The sequence below is a fragment of the Hermetia illucens genome, chromosome 5 (genome assembly GCF_905115235.1).
Source record: "Hermetia illucens chromosome 5, iHerIll2.2.curated.20191125, whole genome shotgun sequence".
In the NCBI taxonomy this organism is placed as follows: domain Eukaryota; kingdom Metazoa; phylum Arthropoda; class Insecta; order Diptera; family Stratiomyidae; genus Hermetia; species Hermetia illucens.
This window is the reverse complement of record NC_051853.1, coordinates 8,748,938-8,774,660: the sequence shown is the minus strand read 5'-3', so window position 1 is coordinate 8,774,660 and position 25,723 is coordinate 8,748,938. Positions and strand designations below refer to the sequence as shown.

Sequence of the window (25,723 nt, the reverse complement as noted above, 5' to 3'; positions counted from 1 at the left end):
GAATAGAGACCTTCGTTAGCAGAGACTGAACTACCTTTAAATTAATGTCGATCCTACAAATTTTTGTTGAGTTCTTCAATGCAAATCGTTCTTCTTATCTTGAACGGGTTTTATGAATGGGATTGTTTGCCCATCAATTAACAAAGAATAATTTTCTAAAAATAATTCCCAACTTCAGGGACTTCAACATAGATTAAATAAAATCTTGCGTCCATTAGTGTATGCACAACCCACTTTAGTCTATTCAAAAATTCTACACTAAATTCTGATTCGAACGAGTGTGTAGACTTCTCTCCGCAACCGCCTTGGACATCCCTACAAAGTGTCATTGGTGTCAAACATTTTCTGAGCACTGTAAACAAGTTTTCGTCGATGGAATAAAAAGTTGGCATTTCAATCTCCAAGTGATGGGTCAGACTCAAAGTATTACGGAAAATTTGATTCCCAACACCCTGGATACAGTTCAATTCGAAGTTATCAAGCATGCCCGTGTCCTTTCTGAGATCGGACAACTTAGCTACGAGGATTTTCAGAAGTGTCTGCAAGAGTTGAACGAGTTGTAAGTATCAAGGAACTGCGTATGAAGTAAATGTTTGCGAGTTTTTCAAGGTGTCTTTCTTTAATTTATCTTTGATTCACTTTTCAGATCACGCAAATGTCTAGACAGCGGCGGGAAGCAATTGGTGTTTTTGGTGAAAAAGGGCACAGACACTTCTGTCCTTTGGAAGGCCACCGTGAAAATTGCTTGCGTGAAAGTTGATCCAGTCTCGCGTCAAATCGACAGCTACAAGTTTTTGAATTTAAAGCAATTCCTGTGCGTGTTCAAAACATTCAAGGCACATTTGGATAATTTGGTCTCGAGCGAAGAACATCGGGTAATTATACATTTGTGATTCATCCGCGCATCAACCGGAGAGAAGTGCGATAAGAAGTGTCGCTTCGCCGGTCAAGGAGATGATAATCGGTTTCTGTGGTACATTTTGCACTTTACGAAATTATCGCCTACTTGCGAAATTCACTCTTATCGCAGTCGGATTCAAAGTATTGCGTCTTGGCTCTGCCTAATGCTTCCCTTGACTTTTAATTAGTTTTGGAGATGAAAAGCCAAACATGAAATTTGTCACCCGTCTATCAGTGAACGCGGATTTGAATTTTTGCGATTTCATTCTCGTGAGACGCATATTAAGGGTATTTACTTAATCGAGCGGACTGATTGGAATTTTTTCCGTCTAGAATGATAACTTTTCATCAAACTGTGTGTTTCTAGCGAAGGGACTAAGGGATTAGAACACAGCACCATCTCCCTCACTTCTAATGGTTTTTATTCGGCGTATATCGATATTTCGGAAAACAAATTGTTCCCTTCCTCAGTGCCGGGCGTTTACCTGGGGGGTTTGGGAAAAAGTAATGTCGTATTTGTGATTGAATTTTAACGCTTTATTTAACATACTTAGAATTATCCAAATTAAATCAAATATGCGCCGTTTTGTTCGCAAACTTGTTGCGATTTAGAAGGCAACTCCATTATCCCCCTCTTATAAAACCCCCCTCCTTATTTGCAAAAAACTCAAACAGAACGTTTTGCATGGACCGGAAGAGATGGTAATCACTTGGTGCCAGGTCCGGACTATACGGTGGGTGCGATAGGACATCCCATCCGAGATTCCGTAGCTTCTGGCGGGTCATAAAAATGTGCGAGGCCGAACGTTGTCCTGGTGGAACAGAACACCATTTCTATTGACCAATTCTGGCTGCTTCTGGTCAATCGCCTGCTTCAAACGGTCGAGTTACTCACAGTAGAGGACCGGATTGAGGGTCTGGCTATAGTTGAGCAGCTCATAGTGGATGACTCCCTTCCAATCCCACCAAACACAAAGCAAAATCTTCCTGGCCGTCAATCCGGGCTTGGCGATGGTTTGGGCCGGCTTGCCGTGCTTCGACCACGATCTTTTTCGCTTGAGGTTTTCGTACGTGATCCACTTTTCATAACCAGTCTCCATCCGCTTCAAAAATGGGTCAAATTCGTTCCGTTTCAGCAGTGCATCGCAGGCGTTGATTCGATCCAAGAGATTTTTTTGCGTCAACTCGTGTGGCTCCCAAACATCGAGCTTGTTTTGGAATCCAATCTTCTGCAAATGGTTCCAAGCGGTTTTATGGTCCATACCCAGTTCCTGGCCAATAGAGCAAATGCTCACATGCCGGTCTACTTGGATGATTTCGACGATTTTATCGGTTTCCACGACGATTGGTCTACCAGTACGGGGTGTATCTTCGACACCGACTACACCAGAACGAAATCGATCGAACCAACGCTGTGCTGTGCGAATCCTTACAGTATCGGGCCCATAAAATTCACAAATTTTTTCGGCCGCCTTCGTTGCATTTTTACCTCTCAGGTAGTAAAAACGTAAAACATGACGAATTTCTTGCTTAGTAGACTCTATCTTTGACGCGCTGTAACTTGAGACTGAAACGTACGATCACAACACTGTCAAAGAGGCACTTGTAGCACAGATTGTCGTCTCCAAATCGCCGTATAGAATGACCCGATGCGATAAGTACGACACAAGATATGTTTAAGTGTCGCCATCTATTGACAAAATATGACATTTCTTTTTCCCCAACCCAATATATGGTTCCGTTGGAATAATAATAATTTATGGAAATCCACGGGGAGTCACGGGAGCAATGGTCAATTAAAATTTGAAAAAATAACATCTCGCCTTGCGCGTAGAACAGGAAGACTCGTCCCCCCCTTGTGGAACACCCACAGCAACGGAACAGACTCGATGACTCTTTGGTATAAGTTGTCGGTGAGACTCAGTCTATGGGGTTTCCTCTTTACCTCGGTATCTCCCAAACATACCCTAACATTTACGATCATTACAAATTGTTTCGCTAAGGGCTCTTTATTTAGTTAAAATAAGGACCATAATCAAAACAATATAATGAGACATAATGATATGGTTGGCATTCAGCCCTTAGTGGGGTATAGAATGTCAATCACATCTACGCGCCATTGCTCACAGTTGTCTAAAATGCGCTTAGCATCCCTCCCTCCCAGTCTTTCCGAGATGCTCGCACTCCCTCTCTACTGTTCTGCCCCAAGTGCCGACCCACTCGTCGGCCATCTTGGGAGAGTGCATTCCATTGCATGGCATAGCCCGCAATGCATGCAGGTCTGTGCTTTCCATGAGTCGGAAAGCATGTCTTCTACAGATTTATCCGTAGGGGAGATGAATGTGGTGAGACCCCCAAAGCCTCGTTCGCGACATGATCGCGGATGGATTCGAAGTCTGCGACGTCTTACCACTGTTCAAATTCCTGGTTTCTATTTTCATGTTTAGACACCCCTAACGTGGTAGGTGCCTCAAAGAACGGATTTTCCAGAAAAAATGGAACTAAAAGAAACTTGTGCTAATCCGGAAGTCTTTAGGTGATCCTGCTTCTTATAGGCCAATATGCCTACTAAATGGCACCGGCAAACTTTACGAACCAGTGATCTTTAATATTAATATTATTATATTTAATATTTATCAGGTTGTCCACAAAGTTTTCGCACAAATATTAATGTCACAATTAAAAAGCAATTAGCAGACAAACCAAAACAGCAGGTACAACATGTGATATCCCAATGGAAAGGTCAGAGTCCTAACTATAAAATGCATGGTAAATTATCCTTGAAGGATCAGTGTTGTGAAGGATATTCAAGGATAAACATGGAATTCGACAAAGTACATTTTCGTCATTGCATTTTGTACGAGTTTCAAATGGGGACGAAGGTGCCGAAGGCGATTGAAAATTTGTCGAAGGTATTCGGTGAAGGAAAGGTAAAGCGCAGGACAGTTTACGATTGGTTCGAAAAATTCTACAGCGGAGACCTGACACTTGAAGATGAACCTCGCTCAGGAAGACCCTATACGATTGACGACGATATCCTGCGCAACAAACTGGAAGCGAATCCTTTTCTTTCGACACGTGTGCTTGGAGAGGATCTCGGTGTATCAAAATCAGGAGTAGCAGTAGCCATTACGCGTCTTGGATATGTTTTGAAGAGCACAAAGTGGGTACCGCACGAACTGACTGAGCGAAATCTGGCCGATAGAGTGAGAATTTGCTCCGCTAACCTTTTACGGAACGAAAACGACCCTTTTTTGAATCGATTGGTAACTGGCGATGAGAAATGGATTATGTACGAAAACGTAGCGAAGAAACGAGCCTACACTCATCGAGATCAACCGGGTCCATCGGTAGCAAAGCCGTCTATTCATCAGCAGAAGCGAATGCTCAGTATATGGTGGGACGTTCGTGGCCCCATACACTACGAGCTTTTGGGACCAAACGAGACCATTACCGCCGATAAGTACTGCGAGCAGCTCGACAGATTAAACACCCAGCTACGTTCGAAACGACCAGCATTGGTCAACAGGCGAAATATTGTCTTTCATCATGATAACGCCCGGCCGCATACATCTTTAACTACTCAGCGAAAATTGAGTGAGCTTGGCTGGGAAGTTTTGAGTCATCCTGCGTATAGTCCCGACCTTGCTCCTTCTGATTACCATTTGTTCAGGTCCCTCCAACATTTTCTGGATGGTAAAAAAATGACTTCTGAAACTGACCTCCAAAGTGCACTTCGCACGTACTTTGAGGGGAAGGGGGAAGAGTTTTATAGAGGGGGGATTTTGAAGTTGCCCGATAGATGGAGGGAAGTCGTATCTAATGGAGGCAATTATATATTAGATTAAATAATTAAAGGTTTTTATAAACTTATCTGCTGAATTCTGTCTTTGATTTGTGCGAAAACTTTGTGGACAACCTGATAACTATTATTATTGAATTAGTTAAATTATTCATTGTAAAGTAAAAAACGTTAAGCCGCAGGAAATGGCGCAAAGTTTAAACCAAAAAGAAGCAAAGTTGGACAGACTGTGGCCTCTGGCGCTTCGTTGGCTTTCCTCATCCTACTATAAGCACTTGGGTTCGAATGGTTCCGCTCCGGGGGTAAGTTCCGCTTCAGTCGTGGTTCAGTTTTCACGTTTTTCGCTCGCTGTGGAGCTCGGACAACTCTTCGTTTTCTGCAAGTAAATTTGTCTATTTCGCAATTGTCATATGATAACAGCGCGGCAAACGCCTCCGCACTCCTCGTTGGCGGTTCGGGTGTCACCGCTTTGACGACGTAACCCCGAGGCCTGGTTCCGAGAATTGGAGGCGCAGTTTGCGTTCGCTTGTTGGCCTGGACGGGGAGTCGATTGGATTCCTCATCAGCGTTCTGAAGGTGTGTTCCTACTCAAAATTAAAGGGCATCCTCATCAAGCAACTGCAGGTAAGTGAGTGAGCAAAGTGGTTCTCACTTTGAATTGTTAGTACTATCCAGCTAAGCATGATGTACAGTACCACATCCGCACCACTGATTCCCAAAGGTGCGTCCATTACCACCCCAGACGCTTGCTGTTGCTAAGAAAGAATTCGACACACTTTTAAAGCAGGGCATTTGCAGATAATCAAATAACTGCTGGTCTTCCCCACATGGTCCCAAAGTCGAAGGGAAAATGGAAACGATGTGGCGATTACAGACGTCTGACCATTCCAAATTGCTGTCCCATACCACTCATCCACGACTTTGCGCACAACTTCGGTAACTGCCGTGTTTTCACGAGCTTGGACTTAGCCAAGGCGCACCATCAAATCCCTGTAGCTTCAGAAGATATTCCCGAAAAGACAATATGCCCACCTTTCGGAATCTTCGAGTTCACACGGATGCGTTTTGGTCAGTGAAATCCAGTGCAAATTTCTCAGAGGTTTATCCACTTTGTCCTAGTTTTTTTTTTCGTGTGCTTGGACGATGTTTTGGTCGCTTCCTCCTCTGAGTCTAAGCATTTTGAACATCTCGAATGCATTTTTCAACATCCTCTTGAGGCCGGTCTTGTATTTAACTTTGAAAAACGTAGCCTCCTTCAACAGCAGGTGGAGTTTTTAGGCCACATGATTTTCTTTTAGGGAATCCAACCAGATCCAGACAATGTTCAGGCCATCATAGACTTCTCACAATCTAAGACGGTTAAGGATCTGCGAAACGACAGCTGGCGGACGCTACACACCTGGCGTTTCCTGAATGATGAACCCCTAGCCGAATTCGTCGACGCCTCAGACATTGCAGTAGGTGCTGCTCTTCACCAAAAGGTGAACCAAATCTGGCAGCCGTTGAGCTCCTATTTAAGGAAATTGAATACAGCTCAACAGAACTACAGCACCTACGATCGTGAGTTATTAGTCGTGTACATCATCATCAACGTCGCAACAACCGGTATCCGGTCTAGGCCTGCGTTAATAAGGAACTCCAGACATCCCGGTTTTGTGCCGAGGTCCACCAATTTGATATGCCTAAAAGCTGTCTAGCGTCCTTACCTACGCCATCGCTCCATCTCAGGCAGGGTCTGCCTTGTCTTCTTTTTCTACCATAGATATTGCCCTTATAGACTTTCCGGGTTGGATCATCCTCATCCATATGCCCACCAAAACTTATTGAGCCGGATTTTATCCACAACTTGACGGATTTTATCCACAACTTGGTGCTGACGTTGCCACCATATACTTTGTCGTGCCTTCATTGATGTGCAGCCCAAGATCTCGTCCCCACATTTTACGACGTCGCAATGCTTTCAATCGGTATAGAGATGCAGTTTTTCTCTATTTTACTTCTAGCTTTAACACCGATACCCAGCTAAATTTACTTAAGATGGCGCTGACCACTCTGGAGATTATGATGTTTCATTCTCTGCCAGCGTCAGACCAGCGTCTTCTAGCCAAGATCTGATTGCAAAAATTGCCTCGTTTGTGAGGACTTCTATCTAATATCTTTATCTTTTTCTACGGTAGTCAATTTGATGGCGTTTGCGAAGCCTATGATTATTACTTCTTTGAGCAGTTCTAACTTCAAAATTCCATTATAAATTATTATCCACGGGAGAGGACTGAGGACCGATCCTTGTGAAAACCCGCAGATTAGAGTAACTAACACCCAAAATTTATTGGCTTCCATTGCTTTTTCCCCAATTTTAATCACTGTACTGATCGAATTGAAAGTAGATCTTTCCTTTCGGAATTCAAACTGTCTATCTGGGAGACCACCATCCCTTTTTGTGATCAACGACCAAGTTCTTCCGATGACACGACACAGACAGGTATTGACGAAAGCTTGGAACTTTTGAATAAGTGGAGTTAACTTTCCATAAGCTACTCCCATATAGCAATATAGAAATAACACTACATTTCCAGATTTTAGACAGCAGCGAAAGCTCCAGTTCGGTGCCACCGTCCGCAGAAACCACGCTTCCTAGATATACACATTGATCGACATATGATGCTCTACCCATTAATTAAAAAAGGAAGAGTGCATTGACCCTTAAGACTGAGAACCTTGATTTTGTTGGTGTTTATCTTCAGTCCAACTCTACCTCTTTCCAAATCCAGAGCCATCTGGCCAAGATCCATGATCTGGTGAGAGAACAAGCAGAAGTTATCAGTGTAATCGAGATATTTGAGGAACGTCGTCATTGTCCATTGAACTCCTCTACGTCCTCCGGACAAGGCAGCAGAAGAACGTCACCGATAACAAAAAGAAATAATATCGGTGACAGGATGCATCCCTGGCGGATTCCGCTTTGAATCTCAAAATCATCCGAGATTTTACCTCGGTACACCACGTGACATTTTGCGCCATCATATGTCACTCTGATAATAGCTATTAATTTCTCTGGAATACCCTCTTGCGTAGAGCATTCCAGATAAACTCTTTGTTCACGATAGCGAAAGCTTTCTCAAAGTCGATGAAGAGCAGGCGCAGCGAAGATCTAAACTCTGTGCACTGTTCTAAAGCAATCCATAGGGTTTTGATGTGATCAATGCAGGAGGATTCTGAATGAAAACCGACCTGCTCTCTGTCGATCAAGTTTTTGATATGATCTTTGATGCGTTCCAGAATTATTTAGGTGTTACCTTTGCAACGGCAGGGAGCACGCAGATTCCCCTCCAATTGTCACACTCTAAACGGGTCCCCTTCAATGCGATCTTGACGATCATCCCTTTCTTCCACTCTCTAGGAAAGGTCTCGGATTCTCAAGAATTTTGTACGCGTGGAAGCAGTAGATCAGCCATAACTGCGGCTGCAGCGATAAATAACTCTGCGGGGAGACGGTTAAGTTCAGTGGCTTTACTCAGTTTGAGTGCATCGATGGCCAAAATGATTTCTCTTTTGCTTGGAGGAACAGTCCGTATCCGCTTGTTTCGGTGACTAGCCATTTTATGTGATACGGCTAAGAACCGCAGTGAATGGTTCTTTTCACCTCTTCAGATTTTCATCATTGTGGATGAGAAGTCGCTCTGACCAGTGCAATAGCAAATTCTCTTTTGTCACGGTGTGTACTACGCTAAACTTACGGGTACGATTGAGCGTATTACGCCTGTCATCGCTCGCAGCGGTCAGTAGAACCTTCAACCCGTTCCGTTCGTCGATCCGCTTTAACGATTCCGCAGTCAACTAGATCTTCCTTCCTTCGGGACGTGGCTGAGGACCTGTGTAGCACTCGAGAAAGGAGCATTTTTGATGGCGGCCCAATGCTCATCGATACTCTCATTCGGTTTACTCAGTATATCTGCCGCTTGCAAAATAGGTCTCTCACTGTCGAGCGACAGCTGGGTCTTACAAGTGGTCGATGTTGAACTTAGTGGCTCTCCAATCCTGCGAGAAGTGGCATACGCAAGTGGCATCAGATGGTGATCTCTTTCGATGTCAGCGCCCCTCTTGTTATGCACATCTAGAAGACAACTTCTAAATCTACTGATGATCGCGAAGTGGGCGATCTGATCATACGAGCATCAGTCAGTTGAAACCCAACTGACCTTATGGCAGGCTCTGTGCTCGAACAATGTGCCATCAATGACGAGTTGCAGAAATCCACAAACCTCCCACCATTATCATTACGGTCGTCAAGACTGAGCTTCTCCATCACACGAGCACGATGTCAGATTCCAGGTATTCACCCATCACGATCACAATGTCACCCTTAGGAAGCTTCCCCTGAACTTCGTTTAATTGCTCGCAGCTCCTTCTCCACTATATTGGAAGCCTTCATTGATGCATAGGATTGTACAATTGTGATGCCCCTTAGCCTGGACAGAAATCTTGCAGTTAGAAGTCTGTTAGAAACCGGCTCTCAAGTCAAGAGCGCGTGCCTTACAGTAGCTGTCAGAAGCAACCCAACACCGGATTGACGTCTACTACCACTTGGCTTTCCAGAGTACAAAAACACATTGCCGCAAGAGGGAGAGAAGTACTCTTCAAAGTCCCACCATCTTACTTCACTTAGGCGCAGAATGTCCAGTTTATATCGCTCAAGTTGGAGAAAGCGAGCATTCTGGTAAGCCTCGCTACTGTTGTCGAGGAGCGTGCTCACATTCCAGAAACCAATCATAGTCCGATTTCGATAGTTGCAGCCGTGAGGTTAGTCCCTATCCGAAGCGTTGAGGTTTCGGTAGCAATAAAGTTTCAAAATCCTCCGAAGAATTGTTGGTCACCTACATGAGGGTGGACGATTCCGTAGCCTATATAACGACGAAATTTATTAACGAAACCATAGCTGTCTGTGGATGAAATCCGTGTGGATGAGGACGATCCAGCCCGGAAAATCTATAAGGGGAATATCTACGGTAGAAAAAGAAGACGAGGCAGACCCTTCCTGAGATGGAGTGATTGCGCAGACAAGGACGCCAGACAGATTTTAGAGATATCGGGATTGCGAGAGAGATCTGTATCGATTTGTCAAAAGCCGACATGAGTGCACACAGGATATCGAACACTTCTGTTGCGTTAATGACAAGAACGGTACTTTACTTACCGACCGACGAGCTGCGATGGATAGATGTCGAGAATATTTCGAACAAATTTCAACGGAAGAATTCGTTCATCCTTCATTTTCACAAGGATTGTCGATATTTCGAGCCCCTCCACCTGTCAGCCCGACTGGTGTTCAGAAATGGCGGGGAGGAAGACGGGGCGGCAACCCTGTCGGCTGAACCAAAACCAAGTGGCTGAGGAGAACATTAATAGTGGTGGCACCGGGAGACGATATATCGCATTGGCTTGTGGGCGTGATGCAGTAGGCGAATGCTCCAAAGACCTAATTAGGGCGATCAGACCCGAGTCTGGACGGGGACTTATATGAAGTGGTAACTGTCACGAAACCTTACCAGGGGTATACTGGTACCATGGGAACCGGGATAACCCCTGAATTCACATACTTCAGGTAAACTCCTGTTGTATGTGCCTTCAGCTCGGTTGTTTGCGGTTGACTCCCTAGTTGGTGTTGCGTTTCAACTCGGGTGCAGTACTCCTTAGTTCGGTAGAGATTTTGGTAGGTCTTGCATCCACCAGTATGAATGCTGAGCCATGCACTCGGTATAGATTGGTACCGTCGTAGCTTGCTGCGGAAGGGCTATGATTGTGGTCATAAAATCAAACCGTGTCTTAAGAAGACCGTGGGTTTAAGTCCACGAGACAGGTACTCACGTTAAACCCCCAGGACTTTCGTGTCAGCCCGACTAAAGTTGAGGAAGCAATAAAACGAATGAAATTGGGGAAAGCAACAGGATCTGACGACATTGCATCCGAGCTCTGGAAAGCAGAATGTTCAAATTACCGTCCGATCCGGTAGCTGTCCCATTCCGTGAAGATGTATGAACGCATTCTTGACAAACTGTGAAACTACTGAGGCAATACATGCTACGCGGTTACTTATGGAGAAACATCGTGAGAAGCATCGCTCTCTTTACGTTGCATTTTTGGATCTAGAGAAAGCGTTTGATCGTGCGCCACACGAACTTATCTGATATGCTCTACGACAACACCTAGTACTAGAAAAACTCGTGCGCTGGATTCAATTTCCGTACCACGATCCGAAAAGTAAATTTCGAAGTGTTGCGGGTGTATCAAAACCGCTCCGTGTCTCTATCGTTGTTAGTAGCCAATGGAGAACTGCGTTGTGAAATTGCTACACGCATTAGCGCAACTTGGATGAAGTGGTGTTCCTAGTAATCGACGTATCAACGAACGCCTCAAATCTAAAATTTGTCGTAATGTCGTCTGTCCTGTCACCCTTTATGGTAGTGCGTGTTGGCCGACTATAAAAGACAATGAACGGCGTCTTGCGGTAATGGAGACGAGGATGTTGCGTTGGACTAGTGGCGTGGCACGCCTTGATCACATCCGAAATGAGGATATCCGCGATCGATTGGGGTTGTATCGATCGTGGGAGAGAGGTGGCCTCGATTGTATGGTCATATAATTCTTACTAAAGAGATTTCACTCGCCAAGATAGGTCGATAAAGGAAAAAGAAAGAATTGGTGGACCTTGGTGCAAAACCGGGATGTCTGGAGTTCCTTGTTAATGACCTATCCTTCATTCCTCCTATCTCAATTCATGGATATCTATTCCGAAGTCATTCTTTATCATTTCTTCGTCCGTAATAATCTTTTGATTGTCATGCAATTGAATCTTTACAAAGGACAAACGTTTCCTCGGCTTACCCTGATCATCTGATTTTCCTTAATCTGACATATCTACAATTTTGAAGACCCTCCTCCAATTAGGACCACACATTTAGATATTACAGGAGGCCGACTTGAATTTCATAATTCTATACATTTTCTACTTTAATTTGAAGATTAAAACAAATCATTAGCTAAAATGGGATTATTACCCATTTTCACAGGAACGTCATTATTCTTCTGGACCGCAATGCCTGGGCGACATATCAGCATCTGTACTAATGAATCAGGCAACGGATTCATCTAGCATAAGTTCCGACGGTTCTTCATGTTCCACTCCACAGGAATTCACAGAATGTTCCATTTGTTTGGATAGAAAAACAGAAGTCTTGTTGCCATGCGCTCATACATTTTGTGTTCCATGCATTGAACAATGGTAAATAGGTAAAAACGTTAGTTGTGAACAAAGTAACTGAAATTTCTCCTCTGTTCAGGAATGTGAATAATAAAACCTGCCCGATTTGCTGTGAAGAACTTGCCACCACCGACGATACATGGGTCATGGCGGAAGCGCCCGGTGCCAATGAAATCAGCGACAAAATATGTGATGAATTGATGAGTCTCTCGAAAAATAATACTTCATAGAGTGCTTTATTGAATCGAATTGTAACATGCCATCAAATCGGCCATCTATTTGTAATAAGTGGTGAATGTTATGAAAATATGGAGCCAGGAGCCATGCATGCATGCGGACACCACAACTTTTGAATAGTCCTAAACGTTGCAGTTGAACTGCGAACAAAACCAATCTAAATGTTGCCAAATTCAGCGCTGAATAAAAACTACTCTGCCGCCTCAAAGGCTAGAAAAGCAACCAAGAAGACAACTATGCAACGAGCAAACAATGTACACTTTCACAAATCCTTTGGCTGTTTTTTCCCATCAACTTCCTACCTTATGTCGTTATTATTATTATTGTTGACCTTAGTGATTGTTCCTTTGTTCATAGCATAAGTGAAAAAATGTGTAATTTAAATAATAATATTGTATTTATCTTAAATTTAATTAAACAACTGTTTATTTTGACGCATTTCAATTAAATAATTACTAAAAACATTTGAAAATATTAAAAATATCGTATTGCAAAGGAGATTTGTGTAGAGAGAAAGTTTAAAATAACACAACAGTTTAGAAAATAACATCGAAAAAGTGGATTTAAAAACTATACGAGTCCCTTTTACTTAGCATCAAAACATGCGCTACGCACTGCTTCTGGATCAGCATTCCCCCCCTCCCCCCCGCAACGAATGACCTTCGTTTCATAATTTGCTTTACAATTTCCTTATGACATACAGGCATATTCTTATACAAAATTGATTACATAATTCACGTTAAATTCAATGGATAAATATTCTAAGTGTTATTGTATCACGAATTGGCATTCTCTCAAATGGATGTCACCGAATTTATAATCTGACTGCTAACTAGAAAAATGTTCTTGTCTTCTATTTCAGTTTCCGCTTCTTCATTTGTGCTTTACGTTTCTTCTCCTCCTCTTCCTTTCGCATGTCTTCCAAATCCTCTAATAAACCAATCTTTTTGCTTACGTATTCCTCACGCATTTGTTGCGCATAGGAGGATTCCATCGATGGATCGTCCTCGTCGATGTCCCGATATCTGAAAGGAGAACAAATTGTTAGAAAAAATGTTTATAAAGAACTCTGCTATTGTGACCCTATAGCTTCTCAGGGTGGATTATTGAAATTGGCATAGTATTCCCCAATAAAAACGTGAGTAATACGCACTTATTTACCGTATTACCATCGAATAGACGAAGAGATTAACGGCAAACACTCGTAAAATAAAGTTACACCTTGTGAAGGTGGAGATGGCAGCGCATATTTATTATTTCCGAGTTATCACAATCTCGGCAGATGCCGGATTTTACCTAATACTACCACACTGCCAAGCATTTAGGCTCGGACGATCCTACCTACTTACCTACCGGTGGTAGGTCAGTGGGAGAATCCGTCGAGTACTCCCCGCAACATCGAGCACGTATGCAGAATGGTGTACTTCTGCATGGTTTGAACCAGACTGTGCGAAAGTCCCAGGACATCAAGGGAAGCCGTGAGGGATTTAGGTACAATACCTGTAGCTGACAATATTATGGGAACTACAACCACCCGCCCGAGACGCCAAATTTCTTTGATTTCCCGAGCCAATGGCTCATAGTTCACCTTCTTCTCCACGTATTTCCGTTCAATGTTGCTATTATGGGGGATAGCAACATCAATAATATACGCGGAGCGACCTGTCTTGTCAACTAACAGTACGTCAGGCTTGTTGTGTGCGGTATGGCGATCAGTCAGAACTTGCCGGTCCCAATACATGCTGTAAGCAGAACTATCAAGTACTGCTTGCGGCTCGTATCGGTAAACCGGACATGTCCCCGTGATCAGCCCATGCTTGTATGCAAGGTTTTGATGGATAACCTTACATACAGCATTATGCCTGGTGATGTACTGCACCGGTGCCATAACAGTACAGCCAGAAATGAGATGGTCCAACGTCTCTAACGCCGAACCACACATTCTGCACTGGTCGTTCTCCACCCATTTATAAGCTCGGGTGGCGACCACGCCATCCTGAATGGCACACATGAACCCCTCCGTCTCAGCAAAGAGCTCCCCAGCACACAGCCATCTGTTCGACAGATGCAAATCGACAAATGGCTGCCAAAGACAATTTACGTTTACGTGGTCCGACTTCACCCCACTCAGAGGATTGAAAGATCGATCCTTCAAGTTAAGTGGAGTCAGTTCACAGTCTGCCTTACAAACAGCCGCATGCAAGGTACTCGCCTGCTCTTTGCTGTAAAAATAAGCGCACAGCGATTCGACTTGGCGATGTTGTGCCGCCACGTCAACCACGCCCCTACCTTTCGATGTCACGAGGCAGGTTCATCCGCTCCACGGCAGACTTTGGGTGATGCATTCGGAATTTGGACATAGTTGTCCGTATCCGCCGCTGGACGTTTTCCAGGTCGGTCTTCGTCCACGGCAATATTCCGAATGCATAAGCCAGTGAAGGAATAGCGAATACATTCAACGCGCTCATTTTATTCTTCCCCCAGAGATGCGATTTCAGCACCAGCTTTACACGTCGCAGGAATTCGGACAGCAGAGCTTCCTTCAGATCACATAGGTTCCTTGCAGAATTCCTAGGTACTTGTAGAAGCCTGTCTCGGTCATAGCTTCGATGTGGAGGTCACCAATGCTATGTCCTGCATGTGGCTCGTGATGACCTTTGCGGATGGCTTGGATTCGAGACTTGTCTAATCCAAATTCCATCCGAATATCACGGCTGAACATGTCTATTATTCGCAACAGACTTCTAAGATGTTGTCAGTACCAGCATACAGCTTGATGTCATCTAGGTACATCACGTGTGTCAGTTCGCACTTAGCACGTAGGCCATACTTTATTGCAAAACCATGCCCTCTAGCATCATTCAGTAGCCATGAAAGGGTGTTCAGTGCCATACAAAACCAAAGGGGACTCAACAAATCCCCCTGGAAGATGCCCCTCCGTATACGGATGGGCTCTGAGGTATTAGCACCCTTAGATGTACGCACCGATAAGGTGGTATGCCACCCTTCCATGACTGTCGCCAAAAACTTTATTAGTTTCGGATCAATGCGATACAGATGTAGGATGTCGATTAGCCAGGTATGCGGAACGCTATCAAAAGCCTTGGCATAATCGATATAGCAACTGAAGAGGTTTCTTTGGCCTCTAGTTGCTTGTCCTACAACTACCGAGTCGATAATGAGTTGTTCTTTGCAACCCCTTGACTCAACTCGGCAGCCCTTCTGCTCCTCGGACAGAATGTTGTTGGTCTCGAGGTGCGCATTGATCCTTCCACTAATAATGGACGTGATGAATTTGTAGAGGGTTGGTAAGCAAGTGATCAGTCTTGTGTCTGCGGGATCCTGCACCGTGTCCTTCTTAGGGATAAGGTAGGTAATCCCCGCAGTGAGGAAAGGTGGAAATTCCTCCGGCCGACTCATGACCTCATTTATACTGCGTGCCAACCGACTGTGTACGCTGGTAAATTTCTTATACCAGAAATTCTGCACCCGATCCAGACCTGGACCCCTCCAGTTCTTCGAGATGTTTATGGTTCGTCGAACTTCCTCTTCGGTAACATCCGCGAAATTCATGCCAGGTGTATTGGCATGGCGGGTGCCTTCGGCGGTGATCCACTCAGCATGCTGGGCAGGTAACCCCCAAAGTCCACCCCAATACTCTTTCGCTTCCGCCACCGAGAACTGTATTGTCTGGGCGCTCTGTTGGGATTCGTTGAGAGATCTGAAAAAGCTCCGCTTGTTCCTCACGTATGTTGCATTCTGGACATGTCTGGAATAACTTTCGCCATACCGTCGTAACCGACTGCATATGACAGAAAGTTTCTGTTTTAGTGTGTCCAGAATTTCAACCACGGGTGTCCTACAGGGGATGGCATAATTCCGGTAAACCCTCTGCACTTTATTTCTCACCCGTCGGCTGGCACTGCCAGTGCTGATCTGAATCAGTCTAGCAATGTCCTGCCTTAGTGAGTCCCGCCGACGTTCCAGACGAATTTTCCATGGTGGATCTCTTTTGTCACTCAAACCAATAACACGAAAGCGAATCTTCTGACCGTGCAATCTGATAGCCGCAACTGCACCACAATACACAAGTAATTGTAGTTGCAGCAGCGACATATCAGCACACAGTCGAGATGCAATCTCATCATTGATTTGAGATAGAATTCCCGGAGTTGCTGGAGATGCATAGAGCCTGGGAATACCTGGTCTATGCAAAGGATCCATATCCGAGAATTCTATACACGCTCTTTGGAATTCGTCCCGAACCTCAGCGGAAACCTCAGCTGGACGGTGGAGAAGAGTGCTTCGGCGAGTACTGAACCTGTTGCCTGCAGTGCGGCGTGATGTTGTTGATGCCGCCGCCTCTGCCCCCATCGACTCTCGGTCACCAGTTTCTCCGATGACTTCAAGTCGAACACGTTCCCTGATGGTGGCCGGGATTGTGTCGCTGCGAGTAATAAAGCGGTGCTGGTCTGTGACTCGCTGCACAGTCACGGGCGCGAATTTCGGGAACAACAAGGGGTGATAAGATGTTGTACCTGCCCCCACCGTTATTTCGTAGTAGGAGCGGATGATGAAGAGGTTCATTTCTTCAGTCCATTTCATCCGTTTCCTACGCGAACCTGCTGAAGTGGTCGCCACAGATTGTGGCGAAACAGCTGCAGCAGGCGGAGCTGTGCTCCTGGTCGTCGTGGCCCCTAGACGTCGAACCGCCCCACGACTAGCGGTTTCGACGCCGTGCTGTCCATTACGAGAGCCCGACCCAGTCACCAAGTCAGACGACTCCCGCCGGTTGTCCGTACCGGACCTTAAATTTCTCCTTCTTCTCATTTTTGGTGGTGCATTTTATCCCTAGCTGCCAGGTGTTGAGATAGTTTCCTTAGTGAGTAATCCTGCAAAGTTCCTGCACTTTCCTCACCTACCCCCTGAGACGCTGCGGTGGCGTACAGCCATTCAGACTGAAGCTATCCATCCCTCCTCCTGTCACAACCGGGCTTAGGACCGGCTTCGGCGGAGTTTTATTATTATTAATATGCCTACGCAAATCCAAGATGAGTTGAGCGCTGTGTACGGGAACTCTGCACCATCGTTTACCACCGTAAAATTTTGGGCAGCTGAATTCAAACGTGGCCATACAAGCTTGGGAGACGATGAACGTCCAGAAAATTGCAACCACTGACGATAACATAGGTAAAGTTAACCAAATTGGTGCTAAACGACCGTCTTGAAAATAGCAGGGAAGCTGCTAGACGTAAGAGAAACCTTCAATTCTGTGAGTTGGTGCGACATGATTCGAATATCGTTTCCATACTCCAGGCTACCTATTGTCGATATTGAGCGACTATTTAAAGGACTGTGTCTTACACGACGAGACGCGGGACGAATAGCGGAGAATGAAGGTCACATCTGCAGCGGCTCAGGGATCTATCTTTGGTCCAGATCTTTGGAACGCCTTATATGTTTTCTACGACTCGAGATGCCTGATGAATTGCATTTGGTCGGATACGCGGATGATGTTGCGGCACGGTTGAGCGAAGTTTGCGCACACTGGGAATGGTGGCACGGCGAGTATACCGATGGATGACTGAACATGGATTCTCCCTAGCTCTGGAGAAAACCGAAGTCGTTGTCTTGACCAAGGGGAGGGTTCCCACTGTCCTCCCTATTCAGGTTCAGGTGGAAGGTGAAATAAGTTGGCATTATGATAGACACGAAGATAAGCCTCTTTAAGCAAACTCGCAACACCGCAGACAAGGCTACGGGTAGAATGTTTACGATTTGTCTGCTGATATCCAATGTCAGAGTTTCCTTATCCAGCAGATGTCGCTTACTGATGAGTAGGACTCAGTCCGTCCTTCTCTTCGGTTCCGAAATATGGGTTAACTCCCTCAGTAAGAAAATGCGCCGCAAGCGCAGGAACAAAGACGAGGAGCTTTGAGAGTTGTGTGCGTCTATCGTACCCTCTTGAAGCCTGCAATGGTGATAGCGGAAGTTTATATATCTTAGAGAACGCGAGGGAAATAAGGAAGCTGTCGCTTGTGAAGAGAGAGCCTGTACTCTCGCATGGCAGCAATCTTGAGAAAGAGAATCGAAGAGTAGAGATCGGGAAATGACGATCAGCCGACTGCATTTATTTCAAAGATATGTTTTTCTTCTGCAGAAGGTGGAAGTCCTATCACCATCACCTTTCGATCGGAGGGTGTCCTCGACGATGGGTGTTTTAGCTGGTAGTCTGTCTAAGACAGGAGTCCGGTACTTTGTGCATAAATACATTTCACCTCCCTACCCAACACAAAAAATATGTAATCTGACCTTTCCCACATTCGTTTCATCTAAGCTACCACTTAGATGTTACAATCTCGTCAAACAATCTTTGGATCGCAAGCGGTCCTAACACCTTCCCTTAGTCAGCTCTAACTAGATACAGTTATAGCAATAGTACGCCACTCCTAATTCTGTAGGCTGTGGCACCCCATAATACATGTATGGCATCGGTCGAAACCGTGCAACGAACAAGAAAATATGCAAAAAAGGCCACTTGCTAACGAGCATAGAGCAGTTTTCTGCTCTGCACTGTCATCACAAACTCATACAACAGAGGGTACCCGTACATAGAACATGCAAGGAAGGTGGTATATGGATCTAGTAGCTCTCCTGCGAAAATTCCATTCACACTTTATCACACACCTCAACATTCATACCAATTTGGTTAAAAGCACTCTGAGCCCTATCAGGTGCTGGTCAAAGCGCATGCGTTCCGCGATTGCGACTCTCAAGTGTGACACTTTCTGATGGTATTTTAAATTTATTCCGTTCAACTAAACTAGGGGCAAACGACGTTGGTTGCTTTTCAGCAATATTGCGACACCGACTTTAGGAGACTACGCGTTAACGATGGACATGCACTCAGTATTCCGCTGCACGCGCTCAAGTTGGCTGTGAGGAATTAAGCTCATCCAACATAATGGAAGTCGCTCTTTCATAAAGCTAATTCCTGGCAGTCACATCAACTAAGTTTTGACAACACATATAACCAAGTCAGGCTCGCCCGAGCCGTGGCTGTGCACGGAGGATTTTGATTCACTTGAGTTTATTCCCGAACAGCGTCCCACCTCCAGTAATGTGACCAGATTATTAAGAACCACAGCAAGATGCTTGCAATTTATCGAGAAGGCACACCGACAGGTGAATTTACTGGGCTTCTACCGCTTGGCATAGATTCGGTGCTTTAACATTTGATCAGGTGTGTAGGGGTAGGTAGGTAGGTATCAGTGGCCGCTCCGAGGAGCCTAATTAGCGCTTTGGTGCGCCGTTTTGATGCCACAAACTCCTAAGACCGTGACTGTTGTTATGGGAGCTGGGAAGCAGAGTCCAGCTGGCTCGGATCTTCAGAGCCAGCCCGTAGCATTCACGAAGGAAAGCAGCTCTCCGACTCTGCAGCTAGAAATCTCACTGAGGTCCCCAAAGAATGGTTTACCCACTGTCCGCAGCCTGACTCGAGCCAGAGCCGGGCAATCGCAGAGAAAGTGCATGAGGGTTTCCCTTCCTTCTCCGCAGCTTCGGCAATGCGAGTTGTAGGGTAAGCCGAGCCTAGCGGCATGCTCCCCTATGGGCCAGTGCCCCGTGCAGACCGCCGTTGTAAGCCTTCGCCATCTCAGGCCCGCGGCTGCTAGGTAGTGCGAGTAGACTCGGCCCCCGACAGCCGCCAGCGAAACACCGACTGCATTCCCCGAGGGAGTGCCAAGAGCAGAGCCTTGCCTGGCCAATCCGTCAGCCCGCTCATTCCCCTCTATGTTCCTATGCCCGGGAACCCAGAGGAGAGTGATCTTGACCGTGCCGCCCAGACGGTTGAGCGTGTCTCTGCACTGCCCCACCAACCGGGAAGATGTCGTCGTTGAGTACAAGGCCTTGATGGCCGCTTGGCTGTCGGTCAGAATGGCTATGGCTATCAGGTGTGTACAACCTTTAAATTTTAGTGCGGAGCTGCCACTCGAACGTCGATTGCGCGGAAGTCCGCTCCTCTGGGCTCCTGAAGGAACATCGCGGTCAAAGGTTGATATGGAACGAAATATTTTGTTGCATGTGCTGTTGGCGTCAGCGTCCTGCAGCCACCTTTCAATTGATGGTCAATCTGCTCGACTTATGTATTCAGCAATGCCGCCCGTTCCACTCGGGCGTGGACTTTGCGGATCCTATCCACACGGCGCAGATATAAAGGACACATAGTAGTCTTCGTTTGCTTTGCCGCTTCTACATATTCAACTGCTGATTCATTCAGTCATTCTCTCTAGTGATTGTGGCACTAATTTTTCCGGAGTCGACAAGAAGCTGCGGGAGCTCTTTTCGTAGGGTCAAGCCAAAAATATTTAGATCGCAGACGCTCTTACCAACGATTTGACTGAGTGGCGGTTCAACCCTTCTGGTGCTCCTCATTTTAGTTGACTTTGGGAGGCGACGTTTCACTCACCACATTATTAGCGCAAATCGAGGACTGCTTCAACTCTCGACTTTTGCAGCGACCCTTTCTGATCACAGTACATCTATTAAGTAGTACCCACACTCAATGGACCGGACTTGCAAATGTATTGGGCAAGCTTATCCATACACATGATGTGCACTAAACCACGTGTGATGTTAGGGCCTATGATGTGTACAGATAAGCTTCCCTAATATATTCGGAAGTCTGGGAACATTGAGTGTGGGTATTGCCTATTAGATATACAGTACTACTGATCTTGCTGTGCTAACGCTGTCCCTCTTTTTTCACTGATTTGGTTACGTACATAATTCCAGAACCTTCGTTGGCGCATCTACCGACCTCATGCCTTTCTCGGCGGCAGTTGCTACGCTCCATGCAAAAACCGTTTTAGCGGCGTTAGAGTGCAGAATATCTGCAGGAACTACCGCCCCGTCCAAAGTCGCGTTCGTGTGGTATCAGCGTGCCTACTTGGCACCGAACAATTGTCGCGTGACATTGTAACTATTAAAACTCTTAATAAATTTTAGTGAAAGCCAAAATTGTAGTGTTTGATTTCCCCTTCCCGCTCTCTGGTGCTCTGAGGTGGCGGGGCGACAACCCTGTCGGCTGAACCAAAACCAAGTGGCCGAGGAGAACCCCCACGTGGTGGCACCGGGAAACGCTGTATCGCATTGGCTTGCCGGCCGTGATGCAGTAGGCGAATGCTCCAAGGCCTAATCAGGGTGATCAGACCCGAGTCTGCACGGGGACTCATCTGAAGTGGCTTCCGCCACGAAACCGTACCAGGGGTATACTGGTACCATGGGAACCGGGGTAGCCCCTGGACTCTCATACTTCGGGAGAATTCATGTCATACAGCTTCGTTGTTTGCGGTTGGCCCCCTAGTGGGAGCTACATGGGGACTGTTGGTGATGCTCAAGCGAGAAGAGACCTTCGGGCCTCGCCGTGGTGTTGCGTTTCAACACGGGTGCCGTACTCCTTAGTTCGGTAGAGATTTAGGTAGGTCTTGCATCCACCAGTATGAATGCTAAGCCATGCACTTGCATAAACTGGTACCGTTGTTGCTTGTCACAGCGGGCTCTGATCGTGGTCTCAAAATCAATCCGTGTCTTAAGAAGACCGTAGGATTAAGTCTCCACGACAGGTACCTACCCCAAGGACTTAACTTCCCCCTCTCTATAAAACCGGAACTAGCAAGGAGTGGTAGTTTTTAGTAAGATGCGGAAGCTACTAAAATTTTGTTTAAGAATCGAGAGATTCCTAAGTCCATCCACTAAATGGCGGACCGGACCAGTTGGAAAGCAACATGCTTTCACGGTTGTGACCCACGGAGCTCTCATCCTTGGGCAAGCACAACCAAGTTGCAAAATTTATGACTTCGATTTCATCCAGGGCAGAGGAAACTCGTCAGATGCTGCCTCACCTGCCTTACTGGACTGTAGGGCCACACAAGAAAAAAAGTTATAAAGAAGGTCTTCATACTTACTTTGATTTGTCATATCCAAAAATCTCCTTAATGTAACTCGAATAATTCGCTCCTTCCTCGGGGCCATCATCAATAAAATCATCCAATTCCGAATCATATTCAGAGTCATCATCGTAGTCATCGTAAATTCTTCGCTTGACAGGCTGTGGCTTTCTCGGTGGTTCAGGTCTCCGTCGAACATCTGGCGGAGGGAATTGTCTAGTTTTCTGCACTTCTTTTGATGCACCATTTGTTTTCGCTACACTCTTGCCATTCTGCAACTGCGCTTTCTTAGCCGTGTAAGGATCTCGTGGTGGGAATTCACGAGTGGGTCCACTGTAAGGACGCGGCTGAGATTTTTGTGGCTGCGATGATGACGATGATAAGGCACTCGATGACTTAGCTATGGGTTTCGATGTGGGTGAAGGTTTCACGGAGGATGATGTTTTGGGGGTTTCTGACGGCCGTGATGGTACGCTATTAGTCGGATTGGATGATTTTGGTTTTGGATTGCTGAGGGAACTGGTTTTAGGATCAGGTCGTGGCTTGACGGGGTCGGGTTTTGAGCTGGAAGGTGGGTTTAGAGGCTTTTTGAAAGTCTCTTCCGGTGGATTTTTTGACGAGGACTGTTTTGGTATAGGCTTAGGAGTCTTATCGCTACTGGATGACGACGATGATGAACTTGCACCGTTCAGTTTTGGTATACGACCGTTTGGTTGCATTTTGTTCACTACGGCGGAGCTTCCTCCGCTCGAACTGCTGCCGCCCGGCATTTTCCTACGCTGTTCTCGTTTCTCCTTTTCCTCCAATTCCTTCTTCTCTTTTTTGGTCAGCAAACGTTCCGGTTCTTTCTTTTGCTCAACAACCACTTCGACTGGTTCATATTGTTTCTTCTCCGCCAGCTTTAGTAATTGTTGGAAATCCATTGGTGGTGGCGCTTGAGGCCGATTTTTCGATCTTTGTTGTGCTTCCTCACGTTTTTTCTTCTCTTCCATCTCTCGCTCGGCCTGAGGATCGTAGAGATCTTTCCGTCTATGCGAATGAGTGGATATACTGCCGCTGCTACTGTACGAATCCGAGGGTTTTGAGCTTGTTTCAACTGATTTTGACGATGATGACTTTGTGCGTGTTCCCGAGTTTAACTCTTCTTGCTCTTTTAGTAGAGCGGCTCGAACGCGATCTTTGGTCCCCGCTAAATCCGTTCGGCTTGCCGGCCGACTAGGAGCGAATTTGTTCTCGTCGGGAAGGGTTTTCACGCGATCCATGTACTTTTGGTAGAATTGAGATGCCTCTTGGGAAACATATCCGTAATCGTCTTCATCTGGTTGGTCGGGTCCTTGGATCGTCACGGCTGTGTTATCGTTATCAACGGCATCGTCCAGGACAGACTTGTTGGCTGACTTAATCACTTTCAACATTTTCTTGATCTTATTTTTCGCCTTTTCATCGCGCATAGCCAGCAACTTATCGCGTTTTTCCTTCTCAATTCGGGCTTTCTCGCGTTCTTCTTGTTCCTTCTTTGCTAAGAATTTCTTGATATTTTCCGAAAGCTTCTTCTCCTTCGTCTCTTTTTTGGGGGCACTGAATTTTGTGCTGTAGTACTTGCCCTGCAAAATGGAAAACGGAAAGTTAGCTTGAGTTGTTCAGAAGGAGAATAATGCATTGGACACCACACTTTGCGACCATTCCGCAGTGCTGCCGAGGGGAAGGGGAAATAAGTTAGAGGCAGAATGTCGGGAGGGAGTTCCACAACTGGTTTTCTTTGTGATCGACGTATCAGCGAACGTCTCAAATCTAATATTTACCGCAATGTCGTCCGTCTTTCCGCTCTCTATAGTTCTGAGTGTTGACCGACTATAAAAGACAATGAACGGCGTCTTGCGGCAATGGAGACGAAGATGCTACGTTGGACTAGTGGCGTCACACGTTTAGATCACATCCGAAATGAGGATATCCGCGATCGTTATGGGGTTGCACCGATCGTGGAAAAGTTGCGAGAGAGGCGTTTTCGATGGTATGGTCACGCAATTCGTGCTAACGAGAATTCACTTGCCAAGATTGGTCTGAACATTGATGTCGATGGTAAACGACCAAAAGGCAGTCCGAAACAACGGTGGTTTAATACGCTGGAAGGTGATTTATAAGGCCTACAAATAAGTTCTGTCGGTTTTTTCTTTAAATTTGAAGCTTTATTGTGAAAAATTGGTTATACATTCATTGTTCAAAGTATTGCCCATCGCTAGCCACAACTTGTGAGAGAGGCGTCTTCGATGGTATGGTCACGCAATTTGTGCTAACGAGAATTCACTTGCGAAGATTGGTCTGAACATCGAAGTCGATGGTAAACGACCAAAAGGCAGACCTAAGCAACGGTGGCTTGATACGCTGGATGGGGATTTGAAAGCCTCGAGATTGCACCCAGATCAGGCATTCGATAGAGCCAAATGGCGAAGCCGATCACGACAAGCCGACCCCGCTTTTGAACGGGACAAAGACTGAAGAAAAAGGAGAAGAATATCGGAAGGAATGTAAAGCAGCTGGGAAACCCCAACCGTGCCCGGGGGAACCCCCAACCGGAGACAAAGGAGATTCCATATGGAGTCCACTATTCCCAAAACTGATTCGAATTTAGGCATTTTATCGTCCGACAAATGTCGTCATGAACATTTTAAAGGAATATACTCCGTCGCTATAAACATTTTTCCCAAACGTACAAATTAAGTGGTGACAAGCCTTCAGGCGGCCTTCGATATGATAAGATCTTGTCAGTGACAAGCACAGATATAACCATTTAATCAGTACAACCTTGGGAAAGACATCTTCTCATCAATCCAGCAGGGCCCTGGCCCAAAACCAGGTAGACTTGGCATTAAAGAAAGCGTAAAGATTGCCCAAGCAACGACACAAATTAGGACAACCTTAATTCCGACACATCTGGCTTGCCAAGTCTCCTCCGACCTCATTATCCACATCCTCCGACATTCTTCCATAACAATGTTCCCTATGGAAATTTCCACAACAAAGTCTATTGAGTGGTCGCTCTCGGAAAAAAACTTGTACTGAAAGATGTCAACTTACCTCGGAATTCTTGCCGAGCTGGTCATTATTCCGCTTTGCAACGTGTAACAACGTCCCGAAATCCATCTTTCACTGTTCACTTAAATCGACAAACGAAATGCAAATGAATCCTCCGCTGCGTTGTCTTCCAATAAAACTTGCAATGATTTAATTTCACTAGCTCCGAGCAGCTGCAGTTAGTCTCCAAGAAGATAAGAAACGTGCAGCCATATTGGGTTCGTGATGAACACTGAGAATTCGTCAAGTTGACGTTTAATTACGAATGATGTGCAATAAGAGAAGCTCCGAGGAAGGGGTGAGATGTGAGAAGACTGCGGTGGGCTTAATGACAAGCGAGGTGAATTTCATAATTGTACTTTTAGGGCTTAGGTTTTAGAAGATACAGGATCAATTCCTTAATATTCCTATCTTAAACTCTCCAAAAATTCAAATTCCAGGATCCAAGTTGATCTTTTTATTTAATTATCGCTTAAAATATGTCCAAATTGCCTAAAAATCGATTGA

The 25,723-nt window shown here is 45.6% G+C and overlaps 2 protein-coding genes across 2 annotated transcripts; one reads left to right on the top strand and one right to left on the bottom strand.

The window, feature by feature from the left end:
* Positions 1-320: 320 nt before the first annotated feature.
* On the top strand, positions 321-12,635 carry LOC119656611 (RING finger protein 141-like). Its single transcript, XM_038063050.1, has 4 exons — positions 321-559; positions 647-875; positions 11,770-11,981; positions 12,040-12,635. Exons 1-4 carry the CDS (start codon positions 408-410, stop codon positions 12,188-12,190), a joined length of 744 nt encoding a protein of 247 aa, XP_037918978.1. The 5' UTR covers positions 321-407; the 3' UTR covers positions 12,191-12,635.
* LOC119656606 (protein SPT2 homolog) lies at positions 12,606-25,511 on the bottom strand. Its single transcript, XM_038063040.1, has 3 exons — positions 25,220-25,511; positions 22,163-23,748; positions 12,606-13,222 (listed from the first exon to the last, which is right to left on the bottom strand). The coding sequence occupies exons 1-3, from the start codon at positions 25,283-25,285 to the stop codon at positions 13,051-13,053; spliced, it is 1,824 nt and encodes a 607-aa protein (XP_037918968.1). The 5' UTR covers positions 25,286-25,511; the 3' UTR covers positions 12,606-13,050.
* Positions 25,512-25,723: the final 212 nt, after the last annotated feature.